Source organism: Podarcis bocagei, assembly GCF_964188305.1.
Source record: "Podarcis bocagei genome assembly, chromosome: 3".
Taxonomy (NCBI): Eukaryota; Metazoa; Chordata; class Lepidosauria; order Squamata; family Lacertidae; genus Podarcis; species Podarcis bocagei.
This window is the reverse complement of record NC_138127.1, coordinates 50,847,324-50,867,817: the sequence shown is the minus strand read 5'-3', so window position 1 is coordinate 50,867,817 and position 20,494 is coordinate 50,847,324. Positions and strand designations below refer to the sequence as shown.

Genomic DNA, 20,494 nt, shown 5'->3' with positions numbered 1-20,494 from the left:
CATGTGATCTGATGGTGAGTTTGGGGTAGCCCAAGGCAAAAATCCTGAGGATCCATGTGGATCCATGCTTTGTAACCATGTTTTTGCACCACTGTGGCCCCAGGCAACAGTAGATGCGTGATTTTTTTGGTGCAAGCTGTAGCCATGGACATGCTATGTGATCTGATGGTGAATTTGGGGTGACCCAGTGCAAAAATCCTGAGGATCCATGTGGATCCGTGCTTTGTAACCAGGCTCTTTGTCCCTCTCTTTTCCCCACTCAGTGGCTCTTCTCCCGCTTTGCTGTTGCAAAGCGAGCAAAGCGAGCCACGGAGGAGGGAAGGAAGGGGAACCATGGATCCTCTGCTCACGACTGCAGCAGATCCCCCTGCCATCCGTAGGCATTCCCTCCATAACACGCACAGACATTTCCCCTTACTTTCTAGGAGGAAAAAAGTGAGTGTTATGGAGCAAAAAATACGGTATATTTCTGAGAGAAAGAGTGGGGTGGGGGCCAGGAACAATATTTGGGGGCATGGGAAGCAGCCCCAACACCCAAGTTCTGGACCAGAACTGAAACCCAAATCCTACTAACTTCTCCCTTTCAATTGCTCATGAGCACTCTGTAGTCAAAACAGATATGGGGCATCTGAACTAGGCTAAAACCATTTATTTCCAGGGCAGAAAATATACATGCTGCAAAACCACTTCTCCCACGCTTGGAATGCCTACCTACCTGCCTGTCTGCCTTCTTCCCAAGTCTCCTTAAGACCACAACCCAAATTGGTTTGAATTCAGATATTGGGGCTTATCTTACTTCAATAAATGAAACCTCAGCAGTGAGGAATGATCCTTTTCTTCTGAAAATATGCAGGCAACTGTGATAAAATGCCTTGAGGCAAAAATAAAACCGATGACAATGTTAGTCAAACTGCCTTAACTAGTTGCCTAATAAGAATAGAAGAAGAACCTGCTATATCAAGCCAGTAGACCATCTTGTGTAGCATCCCATTCTCACAGGTGCAAAGCAGAGCCTGAGCACAAACTCCCCACTTGTGATTCCCAGCAGCTGGCATTCAGAAGCCAGTATATATCAAGTGCTAATATACAAAGAAAAGCAAATTGTACCTTAGGCTTTCAGGAGATGTATAATGACCACAAAGTTCTTTAGGGGGTGGAAATCATCCTGGTTATCCTTTAATTAATATTTTGATGATCCTTCTTCTCTGCAAAAGCCTCTGTTTTTATATTAATATGAGATTTAATTCAGTTTTATCAGCTGTGATCTGTTTTGCCGACTCTATTTTTTATAAATTTTGTTTTAATATATTTTATATCTTTTTCCTTTTTATACCTGCAAACACTTCATGTGTCTGAAGGAGCAAGCTTGAGTCCACAAAACTTTAGGCCATAATACATTTGTTTGTCTTTAAGCTGCCACAAGACTGTTTCACTCTTTTGCTGCAAGATTCTAATGTGGCTACTCTTCTGATATTTTATGCAATAGTTTATGTGCATATTTTATGTAACCAACTTTTATCCTGCTATTTTTGGTCAGTGGACCGTAAATGACTGACCAGCTGCAATAGCCTCTGATTATTGCTATGCTTTTGGACTTTATATTTCAAAAGGTGACGGGTTGGGCTTGGAAAACTAGGTGTTTGCATTTTTCAGTTGTGAATGGTTAACCTCTCAAATACAGCACAATATTATGAAAAGATGCACTGGCTTAGAGATGGAGAATATTCCCACATCCTAACAGAAATTGCTGCCTTGAAATCATTGAAGTATTTTATTATTATTATTATTATTATTATTATTATTATTATTATTATTATTATTATTATTTTGCAACCATGAAAATTAGAAAGTCATTATTAATGATGCAGACTCCATTTATCTGATTGAATAGTATTTTTGAATTTTGCTTCAGTTGTACAGCCTTCTAAAAACTGGATAAGAACGAACTATTGGGGTCTTATTTAACAGATTAGATGGGAGGGAGGGAGAGGAGAAGTCTATCTAAAAAAAGCTATTCTGTGTTCTCTTTTCTATTGTCAATTATTCATTTGATTCCTCTGGGGATTTGTGAGTCCTGCCAATCTTTCCTTGCAGAGCTGGGGAGGTTTTTTTTTGGGGGGGAGGCCTAATATATATGCAGTCTCAATATTGGGAGTGTCAATCTAGCTACCTTCTGTACCAGCAAACCTGCTTTTGACTGTAAGTGCCCTAGCAACAAGCGCCCACCTCTTGGGAGATCACAAATGTCACCAGAGATATTTTGAATGCGTGAATTGCCAAGGATTTCACCCCCAAGGCAACAGGAAGCAAAACGCTGAGGAATCAGCCTGAGGTTTGTGTAAAGGTGAAAACTACAAGAAGTCTTACCCAGGGCACACACATTCCTGTCTCCAGTCAGCAGCTCTCAGCAGGAATAACATGGTTTTTCCCCCTGTGAGGATTTTGGAGGAAGAGATGTGAAGACAACCTTTTCATGACAAATAATACATTTTTGGACTCATTCTGGCAATATGTGATTGAAGACAGAGGAGTCCCATCAAAAGAGTGGCTCGGGAGACCCAGCCAGATGGGTGGGGTATAAATAATAACATTATTATTATTATTATTATTATTATTATTATTATTATTATTATTATTATTAATGTATTTTTCTGGCAGGGCTCAAGTTAGGGTGGCTACCCGGGCATTGTCAAAAACAGTTCCATAAAATGTGTGGGTGCTACTTCATATGTGTAAATACAAATGTAGAAACAATGATGTTGATTAAAATAGAAATATAATACATCTTGGGACGCGGGTGGCACTGTGGTCTAAACCACAGAACCTAGGGCTTGCCGATCAGAAGGTCGGCGGTTCGAGTCCCCGCGATGGGGTGAACTCCTGTTGCTTGGTCCCTTCTCCTGCCAACCTAGCAGTTCGAAAGCACGTCAAAGTGCAAGTAGATAAATAGGTATCGCTCTGGCGGGAAGGTAAACGGCGTTTCCATGTGCTGCTCTGGTTCGCCAGAAGCGGCTTAGTCATGCTGTCCACATGACCCGGAAGCTGTCTGCAGACAAATGCCGGCTCCCTCAGCCAATAAAGCGAGATGAGCGCCGCAACCCCAGAGTCATCAGCAACTGGACCTAATGGTCAGGGGTCCCTTTACCATTACCTTTATAATAAATCTCAGCCCTTGCTCCCTAGTTTTATGGTTCTTTATCTTTAAAGGAACCCTTTAAATAGAGTACTGTCTACATGCTACTTAGGGAGAAATGGAGAATGCTGGTGGTGATGATAGAGAGGTAATCTACTGACAATGATATTATTATTATTATTATTATTATTATTATTATTATTATTATTAATTATACCACCCTTCATCCATAGATCTCAGGGTGGTTCACAGGATAAAAATGCAAACTAAAAACATGAAAACTGAGCAAAGTGATGGAGGACACACAGGTGTCTCTGCATAAATCAGTTTTGTACTAGATATTGCCCATGTAGGGGGCCCACAATTTTCATGAAATGTGCAACCTGACTAATACTGTTCTGAAATGCTCAGAAGCAACTTTTAGCCAGAGCAGACAATACTTTTGTCCACTCAGTCTATTTGGGCTGGATCTAGACACATCAAAGAAGTGATTCAGTTAAACGCATTGTAAACTTCATACAGGGAAATCCCATTGGCAAAAGACGGGACTCCACAGTGCCATCTGGTGTCACAGTGTTATAACACATATAAAGCGCTTTATCTTTACGAATGTAGTTGGTCTACAGACTTTGAAAAACTAGTACAGTGTAGGGCTCTCATGACAACCACAGCAAAAACAAAAAATGGGTGGGGGAGAGACAAAATGCTTTTGAGCTAAATGTCATAAGGCCTATTTCTCAGGGGTCAGTCCAGCCCCTTCAGAATAATTGCCAGTCATTCAAAAAGAAAAAATATTTTGAACTGTCCAGCTATTTTTGCACATATTTTTTGGGTGCCTCTTCCCCTGCCAACCCATTAGTTTCTCTATGCTTTCCCCCCCAAAATTGAGTGTGCATTTTTGAAAGCAAATATAACTTATTTCTTCTTCTTCTTTTTATGCTTCCTCCGCTAATAATATCCTGCTCTCTGATAATGTCACAGTAAATGGTGCTGAAATACTTTCTGTAAATTGTCTTGATATTTTTTCTGAGGCTTAGTACATTTTCCATGGCTTCATGATAACTGCAACTGCCTGTAGGCAAAGTTCAAAAGCTTAAGCAGTTGTGGGGAGGGGTTCCACACCAGTAATTTGGCCTGCTTAAATGCTTTTGCTCTGCAAACAAACTTAATCTGATTTTTGTATTTTATCTCTTTTATTGGGTTCTGTGGGCTCTTCTGAAGAAGGAAGAGATCATATTGCTACTGTTTGCTTGTAGGTTTGTGGGCTCTCCCTTGTTTATCATCTTTAAGGAGTCAGTTTAGAAACTCTTGAAAACTTTTGTTCCCACATCAGGGGACATTCATGCAAAGGGGTAACAATATAATAAATATATTCCATATTTTGATTACTTGTATTGTAGCAGCAACCACTGGTATTTAATTAGAGCTGACCCTGATTTTTCATGAATGCTGTTTGGAATTTGAGATCTTGTTCAAACTAATATTTTGAGCCAGTCCCAATTTGCGTGACAAACAAACTAAAATTTACGGCATGTACTGCGTTAAAGGAAAATGTAATGAAAATGGTATACAGATGGTATATAACGCCAGTAAAACTAGCTAAAATGTATAAAACATGTAATAAGTGTTGGAAATGTAAAGAAAAAGAAGGGACATTCTATCATATGTGGTGGGAGTGTAAAAAGGTGAAAGGCTTCTGGGAAATGATATATAATGAATTGAAAAAGATGTTGAAATATACGTTTATTAAGAAACCAGAGGCCTTCTTATTGGGATTGGTAGGAAATGAGATAAGTAAGAAAGATTGTAAACTTTTTCAATACGCAGTTACAGCAGCGAGAATACTTCTGGCCCAAAAATGGAAACAGGAAGAAATACTGACGGTGGAAGAATGGAGATTGAAATTGACTGCTTATGCAGAATTGGACAAACTAATGGGGAAGATTCGGTATCAACGAGACCAAAAGTTCATCGAGGACTGGGGAAGATTTACAGATTATCTGAAAGGCATATGTGATGAACAGATAACGTTTGTTAGTTTTCAAGAGACTCTGTAAAAAATAGAGAAATATTGTAAAAAAGAGAATAATAGGAGGGAAGGAGATATCTAAAGGCAATACTAAGTTAAGAAATGCGTTAATAATATAGATGTAAACGAAAGATCGGCAGAGGAGCTGAGGGAAGTCAAAAAAGAGATGAATGTGTGATAAAATGTGAATTGATTGTATAAAAAATTGCTGGAAAATGAATAAAAAATATTATAAAAAAGAGAAACAAACTACTTTGACCTCATAGATACAATTTGGCACTCATACAGCAAGTAGTGGTACAGATGTTAGTTGTTTTGTTACTTCAGTTTGAAATGTCCCATCCTACTCACTTTTCTTTTATAATAGGATAGTACTATAAAGTAAACCATTCTTATATCTATTTCACAGATCATGCAAGTCAAACATACGCATGTTTTCTCAGAAATAAGCCACGCTAAGCTTTAATGCATGACAAGCTATACCTGCTGAAATTGTGTGCTTAGCCTACACAACTATTAAAGGTTGCAGGAGTCCATGGTTGTTGTTGTTTTCAGCCTTGCCACTGTAAGCAGTAGGACTACACTGGACATTTGAACCTCAGTCCCTTTATTTACATCATACTTTGGACAATTTGTGCAGGTCAGAAGCAGATGCTATAGAATTGGATGGGCTAGTGGCTTTGCTGAGCATAAGGCAGCTTTATATATCCGTAAGGGAATTATTCAGCTTCTTTTCTAATGCTGCAAATTGGACTGTACAGTGTGTTACTACTCCTATTAGTCATCCCAGACAATGAGCAAGACATGCTGTGGTTAAGGGCATCTTTTTTTATTAGACCAACTGCTGTTAGTTAGTTTGCAAGCTTTCCAAAGAGATCTGCTCTTAACATCTCATTTGCAAAAGTAGCTGGACTCTCAAAGGCTCTGGGCTCTGTTCCAGAAGATGATGATGTAATAATCACATACAGCACTTGCCAGCAGGATGTTTTTTTGTTTTTTAAGAAGTGTCTGTTAAATACCTCATTAAGAAAGGCATGCTGTAGGCTGGCTGCTTCTTTCCCTTGATGAATTTGCAGGCTGGTACTTACCAAGTATCATTTTACTGATCCAATTATTTAAAAATACCCTTCAAGAGGTTGTTAACACCATCGGTCCATCTAGTTCAGCATTGTCTTCATTGACTGGCAGAATCTCTCCAGAATTTCAGTCTGGGAGTCTTTCACAGTTCTACCTGAGAACTGAACAGGGACCTTCTTTATGTGAAGCAGATGCTCTACCCAGGGCCAGCCCACTTGTGAGACAGACTGAGGCAACCGCCTCGGGCAGCAGGCTCCCAAGGGGTGGCACCAGTGGGGAAAGGAGGGAAAGCGGCAGCGGCTTCTGGCAAAATCCCTTGAGATCTCATGGAACGCTTCCAGGATCTCACAGAGCTCACAGAAGATCTCGCCACAGCCGCCGATTCTCCTCACTTCTCCCATGGCTGAAAGGCACCCTCTCTCCCCACCCCCACTGCTGCCACTGGAGAAGCAAGGAGAAGTGGCTGTGGTTTCCAGGTTCTGGCAAGATCTTACAGACCTCTTATGAGATTTCACAGGAATCTGGAAGCTGCAGCACATGCGTGGTAAGTAAGGCTTCAGCAGGGGAGTGGCGGGATTGGCTGTTTCTGGTTCTACCACTCAGCAAAGATTAAGTTGTGCCCCATTGACCTTTGTTAAAACATTTCATTTTCCTCTAGCCAACAATTAAAAAATAAATGATGGGAATTACATTTCAAACCTTTGTTTTCACTTCTTTTCAGAATTCACACAGCATGCATATGCAGTGATTAATGGGACGGGAGATGAAGGTGGTTTAGAAATCACCATCCTCCGGAAAGCGCTGCTCTCCATAGTTCATAGGCAGATGTATTTTGGTGCTGAAGTAGGCACTTTTTAAGTCTTAAGGCTGGCAAGCACAACAAGAACCAAAATGTTATGCTTATCTTTTGCTTGTATCTTTTGATACTTCTGTCTCTGTGCTTAGCAATAAACATGAGTTTTGTTGTTTTAAATGGTCTAAATTGGCACAGTTCAAGTTGATTCTTAGGTAATGTATTAGAGAGGAGTGAGGGCCATGAGGTTGAAAAGATACCCATACTGAAAGCGGATGCCATAGACTAAAGGCAATCCTTATACAGGTCTCATAGCAGAAAAGCAACTTTGTGGTGGAGGAGATTTTAAGTAGACAAGATCCTGTGCAAAATGGTGTGGTGACATTCCCTCAAGCAAGTAAGTTTGTTCCAGAGACGGTTTACACATTGAGATGAGTTCTTTCTCACTCACCAAGCAGCTTACAGAGGTACTTCAGGTTACGAACGCTTCAGGTTACGAGCTCTGCTAACCTGGAAGTAACTGCTCCTGGTTGCAAACTTTGCCCTAGCCCAGGATGTGAATGGAAATCATGCGCCAGAGGCGCATGCGCAGCTGGAGGCCCCACTAGTGATAAGATAAGGATAAGAACGGTTTCAGCTTAAGAGTGGACCTCCGGAACGAATTAAGTTCATAACCAGAGGTACTACTGTATCTGTAATTCTATCCCATGTGCTGTGGTAAATGGTAAGGTAAAGAACCCCTGGACAGTTAAGTCCAGTCAAAGGTGACTATGGGGTTGCTGTGCTCATCTCGCTTTACAGGCCGAGGGAGCTGGCGTTTGTCCACAGACAGCTTTCCGGGTCATGTGGCCAGCATGACTAAACCGCTTCTGGCACAACAGAACACCGTGATGGAAACCAGAGCACACGGAAACGCTGTTTACCTTCTCGCCACAACGGTACCTGTTTATCTACTTGCAGCTGTGTGCTTTCGAACTGCCAGGTTGGCAGGAGTTGGTACAGAGCAACGGGAGCTCACACTGTCATGGGGATTCGAACACCAACCTTCCAATCAGCAAGCCCAAGAGGCTCAGTGGTTTAGACCATAGCACCACCCGCTGTGGTATGCCTCAACATCACTAGTACATACCAGGGGCCAATCTGATGGGTAGGCCCACTTTCATTTGGAAAGGAACTGCATGCTCAGCGGTTGTGGTCAACCTTTTAGTGAAAAACCGCACCTGTATGGGACAGGAGCCCAGAAAAATGGCTGAGTTTTGTAAGTGACTGTGGGATGGGGGCTTGAAGATAACTCATCAAGTGATCAAGTAATGTGTTGATCAGCTCACAAAAGATTATTTCTGATTTAAACTTTTTATATGGTTTTTGATGTATAGTTTTATGTATAATTGTTGAATAGCAATATATAAATATTTTTATAAATTAAAGAATAACAACACTATGTGCAGATATGGAAACCTTTGGAGTGTTACTTTTTCAGATATGTAGTTTATATCTTAAATCATGATAACTTCACGGAGTAAAAATATAAGATCATAGTCTTTCAAAGTAAATATAAAATACTTATTAGACAGTGTTATAAAGGTAATTTTAATTAATCATATGACAGGCCCAAAATATACCTTTTTACAGAAATCTTAGAAGTTTGTACAACCACACATGTGAAGGTCTTCACCTTTGGATAAACATTAGAGACATATATCACAGTTCCAGTTTCCAGTTACAAACAAAGAGCTAATATAAGGAGCCTCAATAAAATGGATATTCATTGATATTTATGTAAAACGATTACTTATTATGTTGAGATTGGCTAGATCAGAGTACAGGTTGCCACCATCAAACAGGCGCAAAAATAGGTGCAGGTAGATGATGTGCTTCCTCTTCACATTTTATTGTTGAATATGAAAGCTATTCTCACTGTGGTACTGATTTTGTATCAGTCATAACAGTGAATTATCCCATTTTAAATGTTGCCTTCTTAGTAACTAGAGAGGCTTACTGTAAGGTTTTGTTCAAACAGTGTTTCTTCAGTGGTAGAGTAGGACCGGCCCTGCCATTAGTCAAGGTGACATGACCACCTCAAGCAGCAGAGGCTAGATGGCAGCAGTAGCCCCCTGGCAGATTCTTCTAAGCCCCCAAGCCATTCCCTGTGTATGTGACATGGACTGTCCTGCCCCACTACAGTATTCTGCTGTCTCAGGTGCAATGAAGAATGCTGTCTCATCACCTGTGTTGAAGTAATATACAACTGAGGAGTCAGGCCAGTTAAAAAAAAGTCATTCTATACTTGTAACCAGTGATATTTACCGGTACATGGCAGGAGAAAAAATATTCTGAACATGTTAACTGCATGTGTAACATGCATGATTTCACTAAGGTAACCTATTTGGGGATTGCTAAATTTGCCAAATAGTATAAAGACCTTATCTTTTTGCTGCATGTTGTGAAATGAGAACTTTGCTTGTCTCCCTCACTTCAGAGTCTTAGTGGGTCCTATGAATGTTTCGTTGTTCAGTTATCCCTTCTATTTTGCTACTGTTTTTAGTAATTTACTATGTGATTTTATTGTGCTTTATATATTTTTTCATTGTACACTGTCTGTGGAGCATTTGCCCTGGAAGAGTGAAGTCAATCTCAGGTTGGTAGGCTTATGGGAGCGTTGGACATCCACACTGCAGCAGTAGCCAGGAATACTTTCTGTCAACTGACTGCCTCTAATAAGAAAGCTGCAGCCTTTTTTATCAAATTACAGCCTCAAGAAGACAGGCTACTGTATTGCGATGAGATTTGGGGGGGGGGTTTTACAATGGGAGAAGGGATTTGGCAAAAACTGAGCAGAGGCACTTCGCAAGTGCAGAAGCAAAGTGCCCCAGCCTTGTTCTAACTTGCTGAGTTTCATGATACTTCAGAGCAGCCTTTCCAACCTGATGGACTACAAATTAATTAAATTTAGTCTTACTTAAATTCCACTGATTTCAATAATTTAGTGTGGATCAAACCCTCAGATTACAACAGCTGAGTGCACTTTGGGCTGCCCTGAATATTCGCCCTTTTCAGGCAAAAATAGTGATTTTGATGGTGTAAAATATTTCCACAAATATCCCTTTAGACTATGTAAACATTTACCATCACCATCCAGTCAGTGCCAACATGCTGGCTTGCAATTTCCTATTCTCCAGCTACTGCTTCTTCCTTCTGGATTACATATGGGGATGATTTAAGGTGGTCCGCTCAACTTATTGGGTGGGTGGTGCTGCGTTGATCCGTCCCAGGGGCAGAGACTGGCACCCTCCCCGCCGCTGCTTGTCCACGGCGTCAGCGCTGTATGGGGCCCTGCTCAAGGGGCGGGCCCTGGTGACCAATCAGCACCAATGGGGGTGGAGGTGGCCGCGGAGAATTTAAACCCTGGCACAGCAGGGAAATTGAAGCCAATCAGGGATTAAATAGTTGATGGAATTGCATCACAATGCTAAATATGGTCAATCAAATTTGGCTGCATGATGGCATCACTGAAAGCATAAGGAGTTAACTGAAAACAAGAGAGGACAATATAAATGCACATGTGACGATGTCCCCTTTTACTGCTAGGGATGGGGAGAAGTTAAGTTCAGCAGACCTGCATAATCCACATTTTCTGATGCACAGGCAACTAAGTTAGTTCTGGGTATAAGCTTTCGTGTGCATGCACACTTCTTCAGAACATGCACATGAAAGCTTATACCCAGAACTAACTTAGTTGGTCTCTAAGGTGCTACTGGATATATATATATATATTTTTAGTTATTTCATCTACGTCAGACCAACACGGCTACCTACCTGAATCGAGGGCAAATGCTGCTATTCTCCTATTCTTTGAAATTTGCACTCCTCCAAATTTTGTGAAGCAGTTCTCCAACCAAATATACAAAAATGCATAAATTATGGGAAAGTGTGCATAAAATGCATATATTTGTGATGTATGATTGTTGGGGAAAAAATCCTTGCAATATTCACATTAGGCAAAATTGCATATAAATATGTATATTCCGAACTTTCACCATGACTGAAAAAAATCCCACAAACTGATGTGTAAATGTGAAGTACTGAATTTAAGATCAGGGAAAAAAACCATAGAAACTGAAATAAAATGAAGCTGACAGATTTGCCCATGCTTACCCACTGTAGGATCTGGGTTACATCCTATGCTGTTCTGGAGCTTTGCCTGATCTCAGGTCAGGAGCGGTTTTTAGGGGGCTCATGGGGCTGATGTCAGGAAGAGAGAGCAGTAAATTCCCTTTGCACAAGCATCCTTACACTTGTGTATCTTTGGATACAACTCTATGGGTATCTGTGTCTTAGTGGAGTGAACTCATACACCCTGGAGATATTTGCCTGTTTCCAGTCCCCGCTGCCCATTGAAGCCCAGCCTGAAATGCTGGTTTTAGGAGTAAAAGATCCAACAGCAACAGGATGGGATATGGTGCAGAGGGCTGCAACTGGTAGGATCATTTAAAAACTGGATGCTTTCATTTGTCCGTGCCAAAGCATTTTTAGCTAAATCAAAGCCGCCATTGCATACAATGTTTTTCAGCTACACATTCTCCTAATTCAATTCTGTTACACATTTCCTTCAATCCCTTATATGAAAAGAAATGTAATAGAAAAAGGTTGTTAAAACAGCATGATAATAATTGAACAATGATTTTGATTATTAGAAAAGAAACCTACACAAAATCCGGAAACTGGGGGAAAGAAAGGGGGGGGGGAGCATGAGAGGAATAACAACAATGGTAGACAGATTCAAGCACCATAGAAATTTCTTTGCCACAGGTATGGTCTTTCAGTTATCCATAATGAGAAATGGTCTGAATACTTTTTCCAAATTTGCCTTTACAGTTTTTTTTTTAATTCTGCTGTGTGCAAGATTTCTAAAAGAGATGCATCCTTTATTAAATACATTTGTTTAAAATACATGAAATAACAAATTATTGGAGCACTGGTTATTTTCAACAGCATAATTTCACATGGCAAAAATATCAGCAAAATCAAGCACCCTATTATAAGGGAAGGCTTAGCTTATTAAAAATGTTTCAGCACAGCTTACAAACCTTCAAAGATCTATAGTATATTTTTAAACAATGCAATATAAAACATGATCGAAACATAAAAATATTGATAATATATTTGTAGGACGATCATCCAGTGGCAGTTATTAGATGTTATACAGCACATGTTCTATACAGTTACACGCACACACACAAAGACACAACATACACTCATTCTCTTGCCTCTACCATGAATCTAGTGAGCCACGGTTAAGAATTGCTTTTTGCTTTAAAGTAGTAACTGTTGCTCAAAATATATAATTATTTCATATGTAGTTGTTTCCATAGTAACACAAACAAACAATGTAACCACATGGCAGATGCATCAGATTATGAAAGTCGAGTTGATAAATATTGTTTTGCTACAGGAAATGTAGTGTTAATAGTTTAGCCACCTGGCTTGCAATCATCTACAAAAGGGCAAAGGCTCAACACTACAGGAATTTCTGCCTTGGTTCTCATCAGCAGCCCTTTCATGTCTTCACTGTGTTTATTCTGGCTCTTTTTAAAATCAGCGCAAGGGGGAGCGGAATACTAAATCAGAGGTTCTAAACATTCCTTATAAACTATATGCTCACATGCTATTTTTGCTTCTCTGACACAAACTTCACATGACAACTTGTTATTTCCAGGTCACTCACTTAAGAAAGCATAAGAAAAGATATACCCAGGTGTGCTGTCCGCAGAGAAGTCTTTTATTCCTTCCTTTCCAAGGGAACGTTGCTGCATTCAGTGAAGATGTCCAGCAGTGAGATGGATGCTAAGGTCTCCTCTGTGGTTTGTGTTATGCAGAGTCCTATTCAAGTGTTGCCAAGAGTGTGTGTGACAGTGTGTGTGAAACGTTGTGTACTGTACTTATTACCCCTTTGAATTTTGTTTTTGCTATAGAAGTCGTTGATGGGATTTGTGCTTTGTCAAAACGCCTACTGTCTTCTCAGAATACAATACTTTGAAAACAATACAATACTTTCCCTTTAAAACACGCGCACGCGCACACACGCACACACACAACAAGTAAAGAATTGAAGCCCTCTAATAGATTTAGTGCAGGATACACATTTGTTCGTTGTTGCTGCTGCCCCTCCTATACACAACACCATGTTGGCGTGCCTTCCCTTGCTCTCTCACGGCTTGTGCTGCTTTGCCCCATCAAACCAAAGCTGACCAAGGAGACGTGGTCCACTTGCTTTCATCACCACAGCCTCCATTCTACAGGGTTGATGAAGTTTGCTTATAATCCCTCAGAACAACAGAGGCATATGTTGCAATGGGAGGTGTGCAAAGCACTGATTCAGATACCGGGGAGCTGGGCACAGAACTGCCTGAGGCCACCGAATCTCGAAAAGGAGATGGAGGCGTCAGTGCTGGTGAGTCTTCTAGAGTCAGTTTGCTGGTTGCCTGCTCCTCTTCCTCATCTTCATCCTCCTCTAGGTTCCCTGGCCGCTCATACACATACCCTTGGATAAGCTTAAACTTTTCATTTTCTTCTTCTTCCTCCTCCTCCTCCTGCCCCTCTTCTTCAGCTGGGGACAAAACTATCTCTTTGCTGAATGTACCCATTTGGAGTGGCAGCACCTGCTGCTGCAATAATGGAGGGTGATAGATAGGCCTTACTCCATTCCCGGCACCAGGTGCGGGGATCACAGAGTTGAAGTCCGGGATGCCAGTGGCAAATTTGTTGACCACGCCTTGCAGCTGCTCCATAACGGATCTCTGTGGTGGTGGTGGTGGTAGGATTTGGGGACTCTGCTCGGACAAGAACAGGTGGGTTTCCTCTGCTGTTGCCTGCAGGGGAGGCATCGCCATGATTCGCCGATGCACAACCATGGAAGGACTATTTAGTTGGCCAAAGCGCACTGGCCCGCTCTCCTCTTCCTCCACCACATTGTACAGAGTCTTACTGCTGATGTCTGAAAAAGTCAGGCTCTTGCCTTGGCCTGGGTAGCTTTTAGTCAAGGGCTTGATCACTGCGGTCTGATTGCATCCTGGCTCTTTGCTCTTCACATGCACTGAGAGTCTGTGCCACATATGTTGTCCCTTGGGAACGTCTCTCCCACCTGGTTCAGACCAGGACACAGACTTGCCGTTGGAACTATGAAGAAAGCAAAGATGGTTGGTTTGCGTTTGCTTCAGGAAAAGAGAGGCAGCAATAGCAAAACTGTCCTTAGTTCTGTTCTGTAATATTGCCTCCACTCAGAAGCAATTACAGGGAAATACTACACTGAGAAACAGCAAAAACTTTTAAATCTTACACTTTCTGCTTTTTATAAAAGGGAAACCAAATTATTCCTTGTTGTGGGGGCAACATGTTGCAGAACAGAGGTCACAAATGAGGCGCCCATAGGTGCCAATGTGCCTGCCAGTGCTTTCTGTGTCACTCAGTAAATAGTCCCTCAAAGATCCACAATATACAAGAGATTATTTGCTCAAATTCTCCTACATTGAGCACACCTGCTTAAACATTCCCACAATTTATTGTATGCCAGGACTGGATACTTACTATCCCTTTCAATCTGAACATTGAAGAAGTGCAAAGGGCATCTCTCTTTGAGCAAGTATGGTGGCCGCTGTAGGTGCTCCCCTCACTGTGAAATGATGAGGGAGTACGCCTGCACCATTTTGTGGCCCATCTGTTTTAGATGTGGCAGCCATTTTGTCTTACGCCACACCCCTATGACAGCAATTTTGTGACTTGCAACAAAGGCACTTTCTCAAAATTCCAAATGTGCCCCCTGGTCAGGCAACTTGGATGACTTCAGTTATTTTGGTTTCAAGGTTCTCTGCAGGGACAGGGAACCGCTAATCAATGTTAGATTCACTTTACCTGAAAGTTTTGGAAGATGCAATCCATAATCATTAGAACTCATGTCTAAATCTATGGCAGTAGAATTAAAATATTTAATGTTATATTCCCACGTGCCATACACTTTGCATTTCTGGGTCCCATCTAAGCTTGAATTATGCTTTTTTCTCTGCCACATTTCATTTCTCAGGCAATTCTAGTATACAGAATCCCAGCTTATTCCATCATGCTTTAAAAATAATGATCAGTGTTTGGTCCACTCATAATAAGTATATTGAGGTTCATGATCAAGCTTATTCCCTTGAAATGGTAAAAATCTTATATTCAAATTAAATTTGACTAATGTTCCTCATACAGGTTATTATTATTATTATTATTATTATTATTATTATTATTATTATTATTATTATTATTATTTTAAAAAGCACCAATGGAAGAGATTTCAAAGGATTCCATGTCCCGTGGAAGGAATTGTGTATTGATGTTTCGAGTAAATCTGTTTTGTCAGAACTGGAACCTGCAATAAAAAGTTGATTTCTCCTTTATTTAAATGATGCTTTTAGCTATTTTGGACAGTTACCATGTTCCATTATACAGTTTGTAATTACTATTGGGAGCTTTAATTGTGTCTTTAAGACATCGAAATAGTTTTACGTCAATTATGACTCATGATGGCAGTTTTTAAGGGAATACCAGAATGTTAACTCCATTCTGAAAAGTAGAAAAACTTTAAGAATTTGGAACCAGGTTATCCCCAATAACACCTTAATTGCTTGGTCACTCAGGAGAGGCATTCTTAGAGGTACTGTATGTTATTGATGTCCACTATGGCCTTTAGTGTGGTGTCACTAGCCTTTGGAATATACTCCCAAATCAATACCAGGCATGCATCTGGAATTTAGGTGCCATGCTTAAAACTCATGTTTCACCCAGGCTTCCCATGAGGGGGTGAACAAGCTATGTTGATGTATTAAGCTAATGTACTTATTTGTGATATTTTTGTACTTGTTTTATGCACATAATTTCAGGGTTTAATTTACAGCTGTTCACCAGCTGGTCTCCCCACCCTTAACATTAGTGGTTATAGACATTTTTTTGCAAACAAACAATATACTAAACTATTTTCTTCTTATCCTCACTAACAGCTTAGTGGGACTTAAGTCCCATTCATTTTATTTATTAAACCCAGCTCCCACCCTTCCTCCCAAAGGAGCCAGAGGTGGCAAACACACAAATGAAAAAACAACAAAAACATATTAGAAAGCATTCCAATACAGACATAGACTGGGGGAGATCTCTACTTAAAAGGCTTTTGTTGGAATTTTCAGCAGACTTAATACCAGCCATCTTTGGGTGCTTCCAGACAGGGGCCTGCTATTGCAAGTAGGTTGTTCAAAGCACATTAACTTCCACACATTCCTGTTTTTTCAGTCATGGATATTCATTGTTATTCTGCTGTTTGCTGTCTACACAAGTGGGTGAAGATTGAGGAAATGTGCCTGGAGGGCTTCCCATCTCATTCCCCTCAATCACTCATTTCCAGCCCTCCAATGCAGTTGTTGGGCAAGTGCAATGGTATTCTCTCTCTCTCTCTTTGTGTGTGTGCACAACTTTTTTAAAAACAACAACAACCCAGGAAGTGCTCATGAGTGCAAGAGGAAATATTACCAGCCAGAACAGGCAAAATGGGAATTTGTGATTTGAGGGATGGGTGTGAGCAATATCCATTTCCACTTTTTAAAAAAATACTGAGGACTTGCTTATGAGTGATGTTTCTCTAAGCCTAGTACAAGAGTGATACTGAGATCTTGCACAAGATCACTGTATTGGTTTTGTTGATAATAATTAAAAAGACAGATGTATGTACTGTGAATACAACCTCTGAGGTAATTGCCATGTGTATTTTTAGGAGATTTTTTGAGAAAAACTCATAGCAACTGGTTTGCTGTATTCAGGTGTGCCCTCAGCATGTGGCAATCTCTGGAAATAGGCACACTTGCATCATTTGAGCCACTGAAAACAGAATGGCTTGATGAGTGTGGCATTAGAATCCATCCACCCAAATGTCACAATGTGTGACAAACCATGGACCGAGACTAAATTAATGTGCTGAAAAGTGACTGCAGATCACTAAGGTTTATTTTTATGAATCAGATTTTCCATGGAAATGGGAAATCTGGACTAAAATTTTTAAAAGTATTGGCTGACATTCTGTTGACAAGGATATTGTGTGGGTGCTACAAAAAAGAATTGTGTGCATGAGCAGCACCAATTACCCAGTATAAACTCCTGTCTGGAAGTATCCTTAGAGTGAACTCAGAAGAAGACTTAGCAGTCTATTCACATAGAGAAGAGCTTTTTCAATGGTGGCTATTGGGATGGAGGCTTCCAGTGACTTGGTTATCATGTGCTAGCACAAATAGCAAATTAAAAGCATTATTATTTAAATGTAGCCTTGGTACATCCACCCAGCACAAGTCTGCAAAAATCTACAGTGTGCATTTGGCCCGCATCTGATTTGTATCACTTGAATAGATATGGGAATTGATAAAAACAGCAAGGCAAAATTGGCTCAAACTATGTGACGATTGGAATTCTACCTATCAGACATGATGTCACTCATCTTGCCCATCTTTCTCTATCACTGTATATGTCCATGACCATAATGAATTCATTCATTCATTCATCTTGCCCATTAGAGACACAGAAGTTTGAAGGGGTCCCTCTCCACCAATTATGTTTAGAACAAATACACATGGTACAAATTCAGCCTCAGTAATCACTAAGACAAAAAAATGTAATAAAATACAAATGCAGACATATTTGATACCTATGACTATTCAATACAATTGTGTGTGTAAGTAAGTACGTAAAAAGTTTCAAGAAGCATGGGGGAGGATGCAAGGTTAGCCGCAGGAACAACCAGTTGCCCTGGAAAAACCAAATATAAAAATATTTTAGAAACAAGGGTGTGCTAATAATATGGCAACAGCCAGAAGATTGAGACCATTGGGTACAAAGGCACTGTAAACAGTGAGACTCAACACCACATCAATTTAAAAGCAAGGGACACACAAAACTTTAAGCAGGACTCAGGCATCATGACACAGTGAGTCCTAAAGGTATGGATGCTAAGGAGATTTGTGGCACAGGCAATCTGTTGTGTCTTGGAAAGGAGATGAGGCAGGATTTTGCTCTCAGGTAATGAGTCTCTAAAATATGGAGAGCTTTTCCATTTGGGAAGGGCTTAGGGAGAGTTAAGGAAGAACTAGGAAGGGGGATGATTGGAACTCAGTGATAAAATGCATTCTTTGCTGCATAAAGATAGTTCCTGGTTAATTTCCTCACACTCGTTTCCTAGTTCTGCTGGATCTCTCAGCGGCCTTTGATACCTTTGACCATGACATCCTTCTGGACTGTCTAGAGGGGCTGGGAGCTGGGGGCATTGTTATACAGTGGTTCTGCTCCTTCCTCCTGGGCCGTGTTCAGAAAGTGGGGGGGGGGTGAGTGTTCAGACCCCTGGGCTCTCACTTGTGGGGTGCCTCAGGGTTCTGTCCTCTCCCCCATCCTTTTCAACAGCTACATGCAGCCACTGGGAGAGATCATCAGGGGATTTGGGCTGGGTGTTCACCAGTAAGCGGATGATACCCAGCTCTACCTCTCTTTTAAATCAGAACCAGTGAAGGTGGTGAATGTCCTGTGTGAGTGTCTAGAGGCAATTGGAGGATGGATGGTGGCTGACGGATTGAGGTTGAATCTTGACAAGACAGAAGTACTGTTCTGGGGGGACAGGGGGCGGGTGGGTGTGGGGGACTCCCTAGTCCTGAATGGAGTTATTGTGCCCCTGAAGGACAAGGTGTGCATCCTGGGAGTCATTTTGGACTCACAGCTGTCCATGGACTTGTGTGACTAAGTTCTGAAATTCTTTATTTGTATAGAATGGAAGACAATAAACACTACACTATAAAACATTTTTGAATAGTTATACTGATACCGTAATACATATATACACAAACAGAAAACCTGCCTGCATGATATACACAGAACTAACACACTTTTAATTTCCATTTTAACAAGGCTGCTTTGATGAATTTAATCTGCTTACAACAGAACCATGCTTTGAAATAGGAAATCCTAATGGACTTTTGATATTATGGCAGGGATGATTTTCTGTTAAGGAAAGGTCCAGTATAGCTGTCCTTACATATAATTCACCAGGACCTGTTTCCTAGCAAATCATGTTTTAATCCACCTTACTCAGAAGCAAGATCTGCTGGATTTGCACTCTACATAGATAAAGGTTTGTGCTGCAGTTACAGTTAGATGGTTCTAAATGGTGTTTCAGTCACTGTAACTGACACTTTATGATATGCTGAAAATCTGGGAGCTGCCAGTAAATATTGCAAATCCTGCTTCATTCATACTATGCCTTTGTTACATATCTTCAGGTGCCAGGAAAAAACATTCCTCCTCTCCCAGGCCTTTGGCTAATTAAACAATCTACGGTTTTTAAACTGTGTGTGGAACGTGGGCTGGGGTGGCGATGGTGGTTGTTTCGTTGGTTCCTTTTTTATTTTTATATTGTAAACCCTCCTGTGATCCCCAGACGAAGGGTGGTATAGAAATTTAATAAATATTAATAAAATATACCAGAAATAGCTGCATACCAAACATTTGTTTTTAAAAACTGCATACAAGAGTTTGTTAGACTTTCAGTCTAATTCAGAGATTAACAGTGCAATCCCAACCATGTCTACTCAGAAGTAAGTCCTATTGAATTCAAGGAGGCCTACTATCAGGTTAGGATTGCAGCCTAAATTTCACAAGCCTTGGGAATTTGGCTAGCCTTGTTGAAACTCTTTTTGCTTCCCTCTAAAGCAGAGGTGGAGAACCTGTGGCCTTCCAGGTGTTGGTGGACTCCCAACTCCCATCACCATGGCTATTTGTGAGAGATGGAACTTGTGGTCTATTAATAGTTGGCAGGCCACAGGTTCCCTGCCACTGCTGGAAAGTGTTGAGTCTAAACTTAAGGATGTTTCTCCTAAGAAGTTACATCAGAATGTTGCTGTGGGTTAAATTTGGTGGTTAACTCCAGAGATTTGATCTTTGTCAACTGCATGGAGAGGTTCCCCAGAAAACCTGGACCCCCAGCATGTATGTGGTGCTGGTGAGATGCTGAATTTGCCAACAATACAGCTTATCAGTCAATAGCATGCGTGTTTCCATATTTTCTAGGTGGGGATGCACATCCTCTATGCAAAGAGTATTTTATCACATTGTTGGGTTTTTGTTTGTTTCCTTCACTGAGTATTTTGTCTGAGTAGGAAAGTCAAGGTTTGCTTTGAAGATTCAATTTGGGTTTCAGTTAAACTCTGTTAAAACAATGAAATGACCACTATATCTGTGAAGTCGCTTTTTCTTGGCTAACAGCTGTTCCACAGCTTCTGACACATTATTATTTCTACTTGGTTCATGTTCTCACTACTTTTGTCTGTCACTACCTTCTTTCTCTGTGTTAAATTTCCCAACCAGAATGCTGCTGTTCTCATTATCAGCTTGATTTGAACTTCAATAA

General features: G+C 40.7%; 1 protein-coding gene and 1 long non-coding RNA gene across 5 annotated transcripts in view; one reads left to right on the top strand and one right to left on the bottom strand.

The window, feature by feature from the left end:
* The first annotated feature begins 6,333 nt into the window (after positions 1-6,333).
* On the top strand, positions 6,334-12,882 carry LOC308582838. Its single transcript, XR_014005908.1, has 3 exons — positions 6,334-6,783; positions 11,727-11,841; positions 12,749-12,882. It is a non-coding gene; the product is annotated as an uncharacterized lncRNA (long non-coding RNA).
* GRM1 (glutamate metabotropic receptor 1) overlaps positions 10,808-20,494 on the bottom strand; it is a 184,114-nt gene continuing 174,427 nt past the window's right edge. For 3 of the 4 annotated variants that reach the window (XM_081186293.1, XM_081186294.1, XM_081186295.1), the window contains one exon: positions 10,808-14,208. In XM_081186293.1, coding sequence (XP_081042419.1) covers positions 13,326-14,208 — 883 coding nt within the window. In that variant the 3' untranslated portion in view covers positions 10,808-13,325. The remainder of the gene's footprint in view (positions 14,209-20,494) is intronic. The other variant, XM_081186297.1, reaches the window with a different exon arrangement.